General features: G+C 50.9%; 1 protein-coding gene across 1 annotated transcript in view; it reads left to right on the forward strand.

The window, feature by feature from the left end:
- CPXM2 (carboxypeptidase X, M14 family member 2) overlaps window positions 1-16213 on the forward strand; it is a 127272-nt gene that overhangs the window by 18663 nt on the left and 92396 nt on the right. Inside the window, exon 3 of the mRNA XM_059172912.1 lies at window positions 13230-13339. Within this exon, the coding sequence (XP_059028895.1) occupies window positions 13230-13339 (110 nt within the window). The remainder of the gene's footprint in view (window positions 1-13229; window positions 13340-16213) is intronic.

The raw sequence follows: 16213 nt of genomic DNA on the forward strand, positions 1-16213 counted from the left end.
ACACCTGGATGGGCTTTGTTTATTTATGATATGAAGTCAGAATTCAATTTTATTTTTTCCTTGTTTCCATGCTTTTTTGCAAAGCTACCTCTGTCTGTTTGGGATTAAGAGTCCATATGTGTATGATTTTGTTTTCAGTCTTGCTGTTCTTTATCACAAATTCATTTTTCTACCCATACATGGGTATGGCTAGAAATACCTTACTCTTCTAACTACTACAGCATTTTAACATATCATGATACCCAGTAAAGCAGGACCTAGTTTTTCTTCAAAAGTTGTGGTATTCTTGACTCATTTTATGGACATACTTGTGCACATGTGTGTGAGCACACACGTATATTTACACCACCCAGTCAGGATCTTCCAATACCTTTCCAAAAACTTTTGGAATTTTGATGACAGTCTCATAGATTCCATAAATCAGTTTGGGAAGAATTAATGTATTTACAACATTTACAACATGTTCTAATCCATGAACATGGTATATTTCCCCACTTGCTAAATCTTTTTACATAACTCCCAATAAATGGATCTTGCCCATCTTTACTAGATTTGTTCTTAGATATTTGCTATGTTGTGACGCTTTTAATTTCAGTTTTCTAACTCTTTATTGCCAGTATACGGGAAGGCGGTTGATTTTTTTCTATGCTGATTTATAAACAGCCACATTACTAAACTCTTACTAAAAACAATTATTTGCATATTTACTTGGATTTGAGTACCAAATCATAATGTAGACTAAATGATGGCAATTTTGTTTTTTTCTTTCCATTTGTTAAACTTTTCCACTTATTTTTCTTTACTTCAATGGCAGAGATCCCAGGTTAAAAATAATGGCTCTTCGCATAGGTTTTAATTCTGCCTTTGGGTTTGTAGTTTTCTTAATATTTGGCCTTGTTTTCTTTTAAAGATTTATTTATTTATTTTAGAGAGAGGGAAGGAGAGAGAGGAGGGGTAGAGGGAGAGGGAGAGGGAGAGAATCTCAAGAAGACTCCCTGCTGAGTGTGGAGCCTGATGTGGGTTTCAATCCTACAACCCTGGGACCATGACCTAAGCCCAAATCAAGAGTTGGACGCCTAACTGAGTCACCCAGGTACTCCTGGCCTTATTTTAAATACCTTTTCTATACTTAGAATGAACAATTTCTAGGAAAAATATTTTCCCCATTACTGCATGAAATCACTTTCAAAGGTACATGATTGCTTGAAGTCTTTTGGGAGCTATAGCTCATGTTCTTTTTTGTGGAATTTTGTCCTTCACAGAGGGCACATCCGTGTTTGTGCTTCACTCATCTTTCAGTGAGGCAAAATGCAGCCAGATTTCCTCCACTGTGGGGGGCAGTTGCAGCTCTCTCTCATATCTACAGGTTTCGACTGGGTCGGTATGCAAACGCCCAGTACAGTTTTCAGTTTCAAGCAGATCTTTATCTTCTACATATTTTTGCTTCCCTGAGGTGCTGATTTCTTTCCTGGCTGCAGTTCTTAGATCCTTTTTTCTGATGGGATACGTAGGAGAACAGTAATTACCTTCCTGTGCTCTCGTCAGTGTTCTTGTCTTTGCCCCACACTGTCCTTCTGTGTGACAGTTGTCCCTCCTTCCTGTCCAGTTGTTTTCTGAGAGTTTCTGATCCAAGCAGTTGTGGAAAGCTTATGGGGGTCGGGGAGGAGAGGCAAGCACCTGGCCACTGCAGAAAGCCAGATCTAAACTAGAGATGGTGTCCAATTTTCAGTTTTCTCGTTGTTGCAGACCCTGGACTTCAAAATGGAGGCACTCAAGAGGGATGAAGGGTTTCCTGTCCCTCCTCTGGACATCTCCATTTTGTCTCTAGCTGTCTCCATCTGACTCAGCTGTGGGGAATAATCTTGCACATCTGGCACTAGAAGCATTGGAAGAATTGTTGAGACTCTTTCCTTTTGAGAATCTTTGTAGGTTTTTAGGATATGTTTGGGAGATGTTGCAAAAGTTTAAACTAGAATTCCCTTTAGTTTGTGATACTTCTGTACAACTGGTGATTTTATAAGATATGTTAAATAACCTGGACATGTTGTGAAAAAGTTTTTTTTTTTTTTTTTTTTTTTTTTAAGGAATCTTTGAAATGACTAGAGATCCTTGGGAAGTTGCAAACAGACGGATCCTATGTACCCTTTACTCTGCCTCCTCTGGTGCTGACCTTTTGCATAACTGCGGTACAATCACAAAATTCATAAAACGTATTTCGATTCCACACATTCTCTGTGTGTGTGTATGCATATGTGCGTGTAGTCCTGCATCATTGTACCACATCTGTCATTTCGTGGGAACACCATCACAGAGAGAGACAGGCCTTGCCTTCACTGTGTGGCTTCCTTGTGACATGCCTTCCTAGCCCCATACCCTGTCCCATAGTCCTTAACTCCTCACAACCCCTGGGCCGATCTCCATCTCTACAATTTTGCGTTTTCAAAAATGTTAGACGAAGTAAACCTTATGGTATGTAACTTTTGAGATTGGCTTTTTTAACTCAGCATAATTCTCTTCTCCTCTTTAAAAATTGGACAAATAGACTTAGTTGGTATTAGTATGCTGTAGCAGTCAGAAAAAGCAAAGTCTTTTTATTATTACTATTATTATTGTTTTTGAAGTGTAACACACACAGAAAAGTCTGGAAATCTTAAGAGTATAACACATTGGATTGTCATATGCTCCACTCATGGTTAATGTTAATGCACTATATTAACTATCATTTAGATAAGAAGTAGGTGACCAGACCAATGAGGCTTCCCTCATTCCTTCCCCCAGTTAGTCACTAGCCCTGTTCTCTCTCAAGGATAATCACCATCAGAGATTCCTTTTGCCTGTTTTTGAACTGAATATTCATGGAATCGTACACTGTGTCTGATTGCTTTCACTTAATAGTATGTTTATGAGATTCCTTCATGTTATCATATACGGTTATGATCCATGTATTTTCAAGGATTTATAGTATTCTGTGGCATAGGTATTCCCCCATTTACTTATTCATTCTCCTGTTAGTGGATGTTGGGGTTGTCTTCAGTTTTTGGCTCTCATAAATAGTGCTTCTGGGATCATTCCTGCATGTAAGTCTTCTGGTGTATGTGAGTGAGATTCTGCTGGGTGTCAGCACAGTGGTGGAGTTGCTGGGTCACAGGGCCTGTGCATTTATATCTTGAGTAGATTCCCCTGGAGAGTTTTCCACATGGGTTGTCCCCGCTAACACCTCTCTACCCGTATTGTTGCTTTGCGTCCTTGCCAACATTTGATTGGTCTTTTTAATTGCACTGATATTGGTGTGTGGGTCCCGACATTTCATTGTGGTCTTGACTGGCATTTTCCTGAAGACAGATGACCAATGCTCATTCGCCATCAGCATATCTTCTTTTGGGAATGCCTGCGTAGATCTTTTGGCTCATTGTTTTTCTTATTGATTTATAGGAGGGTTTTTTGTATGTTTGCCTTTTTTTTTTTTTAAAGATTTTATTTATTTATTTATTTGTTTGTTTGTTTATTTATTTATTTATCAGAGTGAGAGAGAGAGTGAGCACAAGCAGGGAGAGCAGCAGGCAGAGGGAAAGGGGAAAGCAGGCTCCCCGCCGAGGAGGGAGCCAGACTTGGGATTCCATCCCAGAACCCTGGGATCATGACCTGAGCCAAAGACAGACACCCAACTGCCTGAGCCACTCAGGTGCCCTTGTATGTTTGCTTTTCTTAAAAATTCTGTGGATGGGAGCACCTGGGTGGCTCAGTAGTTAAGTGTCTGCCTTTGGTTCAGGTCATGATCCCAGGGTCCTGGGGTCGAGCCCGGCATGGGGCTCCCTGCTCAGCGGGAAGCCTGCTTCTCCCTCTGTCCTCCCCCTGCTTGTGTTCCCACTCTCACTGTCTCTCTCTCTGTCAAATAAATAAATAAAATCTTTAAAAAGAAACCCTGTGCCTGTGAGTCCTTTGTCAGACGTACACACAGCAATATCTTCTTGCGCTTCCTGGTTCACCCTTCACCTCCGATAACCATGTCTTTTGAATAACAGATGTTCTTAATTTAAGACAGACAAATCATCAGTATTTTCCTTTAGTGCTTTTTGTTACATGTTTAAATTTCTTTCGCCTACTGCAAGATTATGAAGACACTTCCCTCTGTTGTCTTCTAGAAAAAGACTTTTTTTTTGCAGTCACTTATTTCCATTAAAATTCTTGATTTAAATAAAAATACAAAGGAAGAATGCAGGTGGTCCTTGGATATGGAAAAATTCACAGGGATAATCAGCAGGTGATTGCATTTTGAAAAAATAATTCCTCCTTTTTTTGGCCTGATGAGCAACATAGAAAGAACAAAATATTGGTTTTCCACAGCGTGCCGGCTAAGGATCTGTTGGATCTGTTGGATCATGAAACACGTTCACTCATTGACTTGGGAAATACTGATGGCTTTGGGGCTTCAGGGATGGACACTCGTAGTTGCTGCTCCCCAGGAAGAGAACAGGAGGTTTTGTGTCTTTGTTAACCAGGGGTGGGGTGGGTAGGATGAGAGGGTTGGGTGTCAGGAGCAAGTCTTAGAGGCTTTTCAGTGAGCAGTCACCAGATCAGAAGTCAGAGCTGCTGTGATGCAGGTGCCCTGGGCACCATCTGAGCAGGAGGCTTCAGCCCGAGGATACTGCTCCCTGAGGATTTCCTGTGCCTGAGCCACAGGGCCAGCACAAGGCGAGCTCCCAGCCTCTGTAGCTTTAAGGAAGGAGACACCAGCCAGATTCTGAGGGTCTCACAATCACCTGGGAGCCGCAGAGACCAGGGCCCCTCTGCCGTCCTGTTCCTTAGGGTCTCTGGGGAGGGCTCTGAATAGCAGTGTTTTGTTTTAGTTTTTAAGATTTTATTTATTTATTTGACAGAGAGCGACAGCTGGAGAGAGAACACAAGCAGGGGGAGTGGGAGAGAGAGAAGCAGGCTTTCCGAGGAGCAGGGACACCCGACGCGGGACTTGATCCCGGGACCCTGAGATCATCACCTGAGCTGAAGGCAGACGCTTAATGAGGGAGCCACCCAGGAGACCCTAAACTGCAGTTTTTTAAAAGCTCCCCAGGAGGTTCTGATTCTGGTGTTGGCCACGGTGAGAACGCTGGGGGAGGGAGGCCTGCGGCGAGGGAGGTGCTTTCCGGGGGTGGCTGGACAGGGCTGACGTGAACTCCTTTTCCCAAGACCCTGAGTCTGGGAAGCTGGGCGTGTCTGAGACCCGCCAGGAGCCATCGCAGACCCGCCCCCCAGCACAGCAGGGCTGCCTCCACCTTCACCCATTGAAGGGCATGTCAGCTCCAGAAAGGTGAGGGACAGAACGTCCTACGTCAGAGCTCTTCGATTTATGGCAACAGTAGGGCTGTGCACTTGTCCCTGCCAGCGCTCTCGAGGTCTTGGAGAATTCTTCACTCTGCTTTGAGCTGATGATCACAGAAGGCCCACTGGCCTGGGCCTCTGAGCCCTGCTTGGCCAGCTGGGGATGCCCGGCCCGGCCCCACTGCCTTTCTCCATCGTGACCCCAAACACCACCATGAAACTTGGATTTGCCTCCCTCTCTTGCCTCTTCAAGTCAAGCAGGTGGCGTCCCAGCCGTGCCTGGGCTCGAACGGCGTTATATATTATAACCGTTATATATTATAACCCGCATACTTAGCTGTTTAACTCTGCGGAAGCTTCCTCCGGTCTTGTTTGTGTACGTGTGAAATGGGGGTGAGGACGCTCTTCTCTCCCTGTCCCCGGGGAGATGAGATCACAAAATGCCTTCAGAGCACCGGGCTCAGGGAGGTTGCCTGCACCTTTCCCCTATCACGCCCCACATCGTTAGCCTTTTAAAATACTTCTCGTGACTTGTCTGTCGTGACGGCTGCCCCCCAGACAGATATACGTTTTGGGGGAGGGATGTTGGGGTTGGTGCCCCAGACCCAGAATTCTAACTTGCACTCTTCATTTGGACCTCACCCTGAACTCTGGGCCACTGGGGCCTCCACTGGGAGACTGGTGCGTTGTACCTGCCCACAGCTGTTTTGTGAGGTGGCCCCAACGCCAAGAATTTAAGCTTGGGTCACACTGAATGAAGTCTCTGTGTGTGTGTGTGTGTGTGTGTGTGTGCGCGCTTGTCAGAGGGGGGAGGTAGAACAGGCCCCAGGCCTGGTGGACGGTGCCCGCTGGACACAGGGCCTTCTCATAGACTCGCACCGCCTTTAGGAGCCATGTGGAGTCATCTTTGATGACTGTCACCCTCTTTCCTTCCGGTTATGACACATCTCTTATCTCTAATATTCTCCCAAAGTCTTTTCTCCCCCACCCATTTTCACGTTCTCCTCCCCCATCTGCTTCTGAGGATTACTCTTTGTCCTTTTAGAAATAATAAGAACTTGATCATATAGGAGTTTTTGTGGATTTGTTCTGTAGGAGGAGCAGGGAGCAGTGCTGTGGCGGGTTCTGTGGCTGCCGTGGGGTCCCAGCGGGATCCCTGGCCCGCAGCTTCCGTGCAGCCTGGCCGGGGCTGGGCCGGGGGACTGGGGGTGCTCAGCTTCCCCGAGGCTCCCCAGCTCTCTGTGAGCCTGGCAGTGATCTCCACTGACATTACGGTCTTGGTTGTAACACGGGCATATTTTGGTTCTGGCTTCTGGCCTTTTGACTTTCTGATCGTGGCCATTTACTCTGAGCTCGGAAGCACTTGTTTCTTCTCTGTTTTACTCGCTCATTGGGGCAGCACTTCCGGCCCCTCCGTGCAGTGTCCTGGTGGGTGCAGACGAGCCCTCCGTGGTGGGGGGAGGTATGGTGGCCGACAGCTCCTCGGACAGGGCAGGCTGTTTCTCTGAGAATTTAAACCAAAGGAATTCTCACTTCTTGTTCTAGCTTTGTTCTAACCTCAAAATGCTGGAGTGCTTTGGTTGGAGAGTTCTCTTGGCTTCTTTTAGAGGAAGTAAGTGCCGCATAGAGTACTCGACTCTTCGCACCTGCTGTGTGTGTCTGTGGGTCTCTGTGTCTCTGGCTCCTTATTCCAGAAGTTCTTTCAGCAAGAGTGTCTGGTTCTGGTGGGAAGGGGTACATGTTCTAAGTATTAGATTTCTGAAAATGCCCTTAGTTACCTGGACTGTTGACTGGTAGCAGATTCTAGATTCTGACTTGTTTTTCCTGAGCCCTGCGGTGCACAGACGACCAGTGAGAAGTCTCGTGTTGGTCTGAGTCTCACTGTCTTGTTCCTCTCCAGTAGTCGGACAAGCCAGGGACCAGAGCTGGGCTCATGGTTTGTCTCCTTTCTACCCTGTCTGCCTCTCCCCGAGTTCCAATTTTGAAGATGCAGAGGCTGATTCATCCTGTGGATTCTGTCTGGCTGCTTTCTGCCCCTGGGGTTATAATGTTAGCAGCAGTCCTCTATTGTGTCCCAAACCGGGGATCAGCTAAGTCACTGAAGTTCTCCAGATGTCACCTCAAAGAGTAGGAGGTGGTCTGGAGCTTTGGCCTGAGGTCGTGGAGCCTGGTGGCCAGATGTGGTCAGCCTGCTATTTCTGGCTCCTTTTCTTTGTATGACTCTTTGGTCTTTGATAGCTTGGAGTGCAGCTGGAGGGAGGAATTGTCCCCGGGACCTTCTGTAGGCCTCTGCAGCATGGGGGACCTGATGGAGTTTTAGTGCAGTAGCAACAGGGGAGACAAGCCTCACCTTACTGGGTCTGAGGCCTCTGGACTGTTCTGTATGTTTTCGATTTCCTACTTGCACCTTTCTCCCGAGCGGCTGAGTGTGCTTGGCAGTGATTTTTTAATTGTCCTCTGTAGTATTCTTTTTAATGCAGTATTGTTCTGCTTTGCTGGCAGAGGGGCAGCTCATTTTGCTCATTGTGGACCTTAACCAGACCTGCCAAGAGGCTTAAGGATGATGTTCACAGCGTAGGAAGAAGAGGGGAAGAATGAATCAGGTGGAAATATGCTGAAATTCTTCCGAGTTAAGTATTTAATATGGACATTGCAGTCCTCTGTATTTTGAATTAACTTAGGAGCTCTAAATCAAACTTATTTGAGCTGTCCTCCATTGTCCCGTCCTTCAGGATAGGAAAACCCTTCATTTTCCTAAATGTGGAGATCCCTGTGTCAGACTTTCAACATAAATCATTACAATAGGCCTAGGAACTTGTCCACAATAACGTGGTTTTGACCTAGGATTTTTGCCTTGTCGACCCTTGCTCAAGACAGGTAGGATAAAGAGGTTGTGCTAAATACACTACTTTATGTGTAAACACTGTATTAATTAAAAAAAAAAAGTTGTAAACATGATTCCCGGGAGGCAGGGAGCCCCCAGCTGGGGTAGCGTGTGTCTGTGTCGAGCTGAGCGGGCGTGGTGGTGCCCCAGCCCTGCGGGGGGGCGATGTGGTAATGCGTGCTGAGCCACATTTCACTGATGGTCACGGGAATCGAGGCAAAGCCCTCGTCAAGCAGGCACGTCGTGGCAGGAAGGGAATGGAAGAACTGAGGAAGGAGAAGGTCCGGCGGGGTGGCAGAGAGACAGAGGGGTTATTCCACAGGTAAAGACAGCATAAGCATCTCCGTGACCCCTCCCCGGGCTTCTGCCATCTGAGTGTGCAGGGACAGTCTGCTGGAGGAGGAGAAAGTCACCGCAGCCTTGGAGAGCTTCTTCAGCAGTGGGCTGTGGAAGGCGGTGGGGACACGTCCGTGATGACAGTCACCTCCAGAGCGGGACGGCCTTCTGCTGCCAAGCAGGCCTCCCATATGGAAGGCGGTGGAACGGTCTGGTCTTCAGAGACACTCACGGGAGGGTCCTGAGTTGCAACCTCAAATGGGCGACTTGACTGCTGCTGGCGGAGGTGGTGTCTGTCATTGTGTGGATGCAGCTGGGGTACCCTTGTGACCTGCTCAGGGGCAAGGGAAGGATGACACTCTGGGAGCCGGAGGGTGACAACCCTGAGCTGCAGGGGAGGAAAAGTCTCCCTGAACCAGGAAGAAGGAAGGAGAGAAACAGAAATATCATTGCTGGGGCCTGAATATCTGGGACCCCCTGACACCCAGAATTCCTAGGTTGAAATTCTAGCCCCTAAGGTGATGGTCTGAGGAGGCGGGGGCTTTGGCTTCTGTCCTGAGGGTGGAGCCCTCATGAGCGGGGTTAGTGCCCTCCTGAGAGGGACCCCAGAGAGCCACCATGTGTGGTTGGGTGACAAGGGACAGCTTAGAACCAGGCAGCACCCTCCCCCCGCCCCAGCAGAGGGCAGCCGCGCCGATGCCTTCATCCTGGGCATTCCAGCCTCCAGACAGGCGAGCGATAAACTTCTGTGTCTAAGCCTCCTGCCCATGAGGCTTCATTACAGCAGCCCGAGCCGACTAAGACTTACTCTGCAGCAACCCTGGGTCGGGAGTAGCCAAGAGGGAGTGGACTAGGGGAGGGAGAGGAGGTCACCGAAGGAGGAGAGCCACCGTGCCTGGGGACCAAAGCCGGAGTGCAGAATGCAAAATCCAAAAGAGGGGAGGGGGACGTGGGGCTGGAGAACTCATCTCACCGGGGGGTGGGGGGTGGGGAGCGGGGGCGGTGTGGGACCCCCCACCCCCGCAGGGCTGCACAGGCTCCAGATGCCCCCCTCCAACTCATGTGCAGCGGGGAGCTGGAGACTGGCATCCACCCCCTGCCGACAGCACCTGACTTTGCTGGGCAGACTGGTGATGGGGGGGCCAGGCCCTCTCTGGGAGGAGGGGTGTGACGTTGGGTGCAGCCACTGAGGCAGGGTGGTGTGGCCGGCAGTGCTGTCAGGATTTGTCTGGTCCTCCAGGGGCACATGGTCCGTGCTTTCTGCGGGCTGGGTGACAGGGCTCTTGGGGCTTCCCCTGCACCTGTCCTGTGTCCCTGCCTTGGCCCCTTCTGGGAGCTTCCTCCTATGCCTCCAGCAATCTCCATTCCTGCTTACATTAACCACTGTTGGTTTCTAACAGCCAGAAATGCCCCAGCGACCTCCATGCGTCAGTGACTTTGCTGTGGCCTTTCTCAGTGTGGGGCTGCCTTGTGTCTTTAGTAATGGCATTGGCGACCGACAAAGCTTCCAAACAAAACCAAATTCTCTGAAGATGGTGTCTTCTGATAAGGAAAAAAAAAACATCCTTATTAGGATTCAGGGAAGCCAGTGTTTGAGTACAGTCTGGGTGTGTGTGTGTGTTTATCTGGGCTCCTCACCAAAGACGTCATCAGCTGTGCTGTGGACCAAAGGAGTGACTTTTCTGGCCTACACTGTCACATCATACAAGAGTGGGCAAGAGTGGACGTTTGTCGGATGGGGCAGCTGACAGCAGTGCTGACTCTGGGTCCACACTTGCGTTGTGGGCCTAATGCTTGAGCCCCTCAAGAGGGCCGGCATTGAGCTTTTGGGTTGATATTAGACATGCAGTCGATAAACACCCCTCTTCTGGGCACTTTCTTCCCCACTTTGTGTATCCTGGTGAGAGGATGTGTGGAGCTTCCACTTATCAATGTAAGAGTGATCTTGGTCAATAGGCAATCTTATTTGGTTCCTTTTTAAATTAAAGTATGCATGTGCATATGGATGCTCCCTTTTCCTGGAAGAAATGCTTTGGGTAACAGTTATTCTTTGTTATTTGACTAATAAATAATATGTAGTTTGTGTTGTGTACCCGACTACCTATATGAGTAATAGGAGGGTTCGCCCGATGGGGTACCTGAAATTCAGCACCTGCTGTGTTTTCTGCTAAGAGGGAGGGACCAGGGGATGTGAACACGTTGGACAGCGCTGTGAGAGAGTCTCACTGAAATGGCAGTGAGTCCTTTCTGAATTCCTGATGCTCATGTGAGAAGACCGGGCTTCGGAATGGAGCCCCAGGACATGGGGGGGGGGGAACAGGCCAGTGCCCTGTTCTCTGTCCGGGTCTGAAACCAAAGCTGGTGTATCTGGCAGAATCGAGATGCAGAGGCCACTCCCAGGACACAGGGAATCGTCCAGCAGAAGCACTGACCAGCCAGTGAGGCGTCAGGGCCCAGGCCTGTGGGTTTCCCTGCGGATGCTGATGTGTCTGAAGCAGAGTGGGCTGGGACTAGGTAACAAGGAGGAGAGGGGAACAGTAGGAGAGTGGTAAGAACTGGGGACAGTGGGCAGCATCTCTAGCTGAGGAAGCCCTGAACCTGGGTCAGGGTCAGGGCTGAGAGGCAGGTTGAAGAACATTCTGGAATCTAACCTCCCAGATAGATAGTGATCCTGACCCTCAGTTCTTGCCCTGAATCTTGACCAGGGCTTCAGGTGCCTACCAATGACCACTGAGTTCTGAGAGGCTGGAGGGATATGGCCCAGAGAGGCGAGCAGCATGCAAAGAAGGTGCTGTCCATCCTGAGGCCACTGTGGGACAGCATGGGGGCTCAGGCTCTGGATCTCACAGCCTGAGCCCAGGGGCTGAGCCCCAGAGGGGCAGGTGTGGCTACTGCTAGGTCAGCATGAACAGGTTCCATGACCAAGCACAACTGGTGGAGGCAGGCCATGTAGATTTCTGAGAAATATCTTTGCTCAGTGCTCTGACACTTGGTCAGTTTCCAGTAGGCATGATGGAGAATTACTCTCTTAGCATTGGGACCAAGGAAATTCCACCCATGTGCGCCAGAGGCTGGGAAAGTGCCCAGGACAGATCCCAGTGAGGGAAGGTTATGATAACTAGAATACCCTCTGTGAGGTCAGCCTTGGGCACTCAGGCTTGCTTGCTGCCTAGATCCCCTGGGCCATATCCCACCCTGGCTGCATGCCCTCCCCATTCATTCTGTGGTCCCCACCGGATCCACACTCTCGTCCCCCATTCACTGCATGGTCCCTGCTCCCCTGGCCCCCCACTTGAGGTGCGCCCCCCCCCCCCACCCCGGCAGAATCCAGCAGGTGCACCATTGCTCAAAGTGCCACCTGAAGCCTCCTGGGGTCTCCTGCTGTGTCAGTGGGCAACAGGGGCACCGTTACTCCCCACTTGGTGCTGCTCAGCACTCTGGGCCCTGGTACCTCTGCCCCCTCCTCCTAGCAGAGATGGCTGGTGCATGTGAACCAACCCAGGCAGCCACATGGCAGATGTGGCAGGATCAGGACGCAGCCTGGAGCCAAGAATCTGGAGGCCAGCATCCAAGGTCCAGCTCTGCTGCTGGAAGGGATGCCTAGGAAGGCTCACCTGAGTCTCTGGGCCTCGCCTTCCTCCTTGAGGACTCAAGGGGAGGACTAGAAAGTGTCTCGGGGCCTGGCGGGTCTGAGTCCCTCTGACAGCAGCCCTCCCAGGCCGACTTTTGTCCCCAGAGGCCTGCAGAGCACCAGTCGCAGCTCCTGTCTTGCCAATCTCCCCCAGCATCCGGAGGCCAGAGGGCTTTTGTTCCCTGCCAGGGCTTGTCATGGATGGACAGATACCCACACTGGCTCAGGTCCCTGGGGACACACCCATCTCAGCAGTGAGCTGCACAGATTTTTCAAATGTGCCTCTCACAGGAGGGATTTCTCACGCTTCTAGTAGAAATAGATTTTGCTTCTCCCCCAGAGTTGGTATTTTTTTTAACCAGGGTCAGATTGTAGGAGACAGATAGCATCACTCGGAGACTTCCAGCCCCAAGGTGGGCTGCGCCGTGAGAACAACAGCTTGGGGGTCCAGAGGCCATGGGATCAGGCCCCGAGCTATTGTTAAAGCTCTCAGCTGTAGGGACGCTGGTCTGGATGGGGAGTCTGGCCAGGGGTCTGCCCACGTGCCGGCGTCTTATTCCAGGAGCACCTTGGACCACACTGTAGCTCGTAGCTGTTTTCAAAACTGCCAGTTTTGCCAAGAATGGAAAACAATAGATTATTTTTTCCTATTTATATGGCCTTGCTCATTAGCATGCACAATACAAAAGCCAAAGTTGCTGAAGCAAAATCAACACGTTCTGATTAATCTGCAGAACTCAACCACGGGATTGCTCCGAAATTTCTGACCAATAGCGCTCCCTGGCTGAGTCGTTAATTGGAAACAGCCTCAAACAGTAGCAGGGACAGCAACAGAGAGAAGGAGTATCAGAGCACAGACAGCCCGAGAGGAAGTGCCGACAAGAAAGGCGGTGGGCACACTGTTGACGGTGGAGTGGAGCGCATCTGTCTGGACATGCCGGACATGCCCCGGGGTGGGGGGCGGTGCAGGGGCAAATGGGAAAAGGGGAGGCCAGATTTAGAAAACCAGAAACTCGCCTTTGAACATCTGTCTTTGTTTTTAACAAGCACTGTCCTTTCTAGGTTGCCCACCTCTCGGTCTGGAAACCTTAAAAATCACAGACTTCCAGCTTCACGCCTCTACCTCCAAGCGCTACGGCCTCGGGGCACACCGAGGGAGACTCAACATCCAGGTACCAGTGGCACAGGAGGGTTCTGGTGGCTTTGGTTGTTGTTCTGGCCGGAGATGCAGCCCGTGATTCGTTGAGCTTGGGTCGCATGGTGTTGCAACATTAGCCCCACGTGTCCCACCAGGAAGCGCGATGCCTCAGATGCTCATCCTAGAGAGAGAGCCTGACAGGAGACTCACTCAGGCTATGTGTCTTCTGCAAAAAGCCCTTAGTGCAAAGGCTGCTGGTACCCGGAGCCGGGTCGGCCTGCCTCCACCTGTTGGGCTCTGCCCCTTCATGTCATCTGTCTGGATTGGGCAGGAGGAGGGCGCTGACCCCCAGCCACATCGGCAGCCACTGGCTTTTGTCGTCTTCCCCTCTACCAGTGCTTCTCACCAGCACCTACACCCCTTCCAGGCTGTTCTGCGGCTCTCCCCAGGTCAGACCTTTCGTGGCTCTCTTGGGCCCAGCACCTCATGTCTTGGCCTCCTTCTCTGAGGCTCAAGGGTCACGCGACCTTGGCCTTCACTATTGTGACGGTCCTGCTCCAGGCAGGCGAGCTCCTCCCTGCACAGCTGATACACCGCGCAGTTCTTGGCTTCTTGCCTTTCCTCCGGCAGGTCCCCCTGCCGGCCACCCCTTGCCCTCCATCGTGCCAGGCTGCGTAAGTCCTGCAGGATCCGTGAGGATCGACTCCTCGTGCTGCTGTCACATCGTATCATAAATGCAGCCACATCGTATCATAAATGCAGCCACATCGTATCATAAATGCAGCCACATCGTATCATAAACGCAGCCACATGGGCCACTTGCACTCTTACTCTCTTCCGGTTCTGGAGGAAGAAGCCCCCGGGACTAAATCACGGTGTGGGCAGGGCCATGCTCCTTCTGGAGCTGGAGGGGAGGGTCTGGGTCTTTGTCATTTCCAGCTTCTAGAGGTGCCTGCATTCTTCCTAAGCCTCTGGGTCCTTCTTCTGCTTCCCTCTTCCACTTTTAAGGAGCTCGCGATGACACTGGGCCCTCGTGGATGCTCCAGGATCACCTCCCATCTCAAGCAACCTTAATTCCATCTGCAAGCTTCGTTTCCTTTTACCAGATAGCCCAAGTGTTTCCGGGTCCCAGGGTTAGGGAGTTGGCGTCTCTGTTGGGGAGGGGCGCTGTAGCACCGGCCCATGCAGGGGGCCTTTTGCCTCCTGCTCAGCTCCTGCCATTCCCTCCCTTCCCAGTTCAGCATTTGGTCACCCTCTGTCCTGTGTGTGTCTCGGTATTTCAGCATCTCTCCTGGCTGCTCTGTAATTCCGTGCGCTTCAAACCCTGTCTGCGCATGCGCCGTCTCCTCCAGCTTCCCGGGAGGGACGTGGTCCTTCATCCCTGAGACCTGGGCCGCCTGAGTGCCACGCCAACACCTCATGCTCTCGGCGGTCCCCGAAAGCATGCTGCAGGCGGCTGCTGCACCGCTGGGGACCGGCAAGGGCGGGTGAGGCCCCTGACCAGGAGCTCTCGGGCTCAGGGGTGTGTGATCCGGGCCCTGGCTCGCTGCGCCCGCTCTTCTGTCCTCCGGCCACACTCAGCCCCAGCCACGGAGCCTGAAGCCGCTCAACCGGTAGCACTTTGCAGGCCAGGATTCCGGCAGCATGTTTCTAGAACCAACATTAGCAAAGTCCCAAGTTTGGTTTGTGTAAGTAGGGCTGTTCTTTAATGACAGCTGATAAGAAACTTTGGGCTGTGCACAACTGGACTTTGTGTTTCTCAAGAGGATAAAGTCTCCAGGTTCAATGACCCGTAGGGACGTGAGCGCCTGCAGCTCAGTGAACAGGGTCCCGGCTTCCGTGGAAGCTAAGTGAAGGCTCGCGGGGCTGCGTCCCAATGGCTGTGGGCCTGTTTTCCTGCAGCAGTGAGACTTGCTCTCAGCTAACACCTTGAACGTTCTCTCTGTAAGTGCAGTTATCTTTGTTAAAGAGGAAGTGTTCACAGTTACCCGTGCTTTCAGTCAAAATTTGGAAGGCCCTGTTAGTCCTGAATTTGTTGGTGGGGATGGGTGGGGGGGTCATGTTGTTCCAGTTGGGAATTTGACTCCTGGAGTGGGCGGATGGAGCATGGTGGGGGGGGGGTGTCATAGTGTGGGGGTCCTAGGCACGTGGAGTTCAGACTTTGGCCTTGACACTTCTGGATTTTGGGGCCTTGGAACTATTATCTTATGGCTCCAAGCTGTCACTGCCTCACCAGAGAAGGAGTCCTAAGAACTCATAGGATTTGTCGAGCAGTGAAGTTAGGTGATTTATAATTTTAAAACATTTGCTGGATCATTTCACTTTTCGGTTTGTAGCTTCTAAGTTCTCTTGGAAACTCCCAGCCAGGCTTGTGTGACTGTCTACTGTCCCCTCTTAATTCTTATGGGGTGCTGTCCCTCCCTGAATGTGGGTGACTTGTTTCCTTGGGTGTTATTTGCCTGCCCCTCCTTGAGCAGAATCCCCAGGTTAGAAGGGGCTTGGCCTCTCCTCTCCCCTCCTCCCAGCCCAGAACGTTGCTCGGCACTCAGGACGTGCCCAGAGGGGTTCAGGTGAAGACCTGCCTTGCCTTTACTGCGCCCCACAGGGCATCCCCTTGCTGGACCATCATCAGCAGGGAGCAGCTGGCTGGGCTGTCCTTTGGTCCTTGTCATCTTTCCTGGCTACTTCATCCTTTGCACAGCCCAGGGAGAAGGCAGGCACCCTGAGCCCAAGTGTGGACAGACCCACCCTCCTGACTTCAGGCAAGAGGAAGTCGGAGAGTCCTTGAAAACCTCTTTAGGGCTGTTTGTCCTTATGCGGATTTATTATTTTTCTCCAGGGCCCTACCATTTCCCCAAATGCCCTGAGAACAAAATCTCTGCACGTGCTCTTACAATGTGAGGTAGCT

The sequence above is a fragment of the Mustela lutreola genome, chromosome 4 (assembly GCF_030435805.1).
Source record: "Mustela lutreola isolate mMusLut2 chromosome 4, mMusLut2.pri, whole genome shotgun sequence".
Lineage (NCBI taxonomy): Eukaryota > Metazoa > Chordata > Mammalia > Carnivora > Mustelidae > Mustela > Mustela lutreola.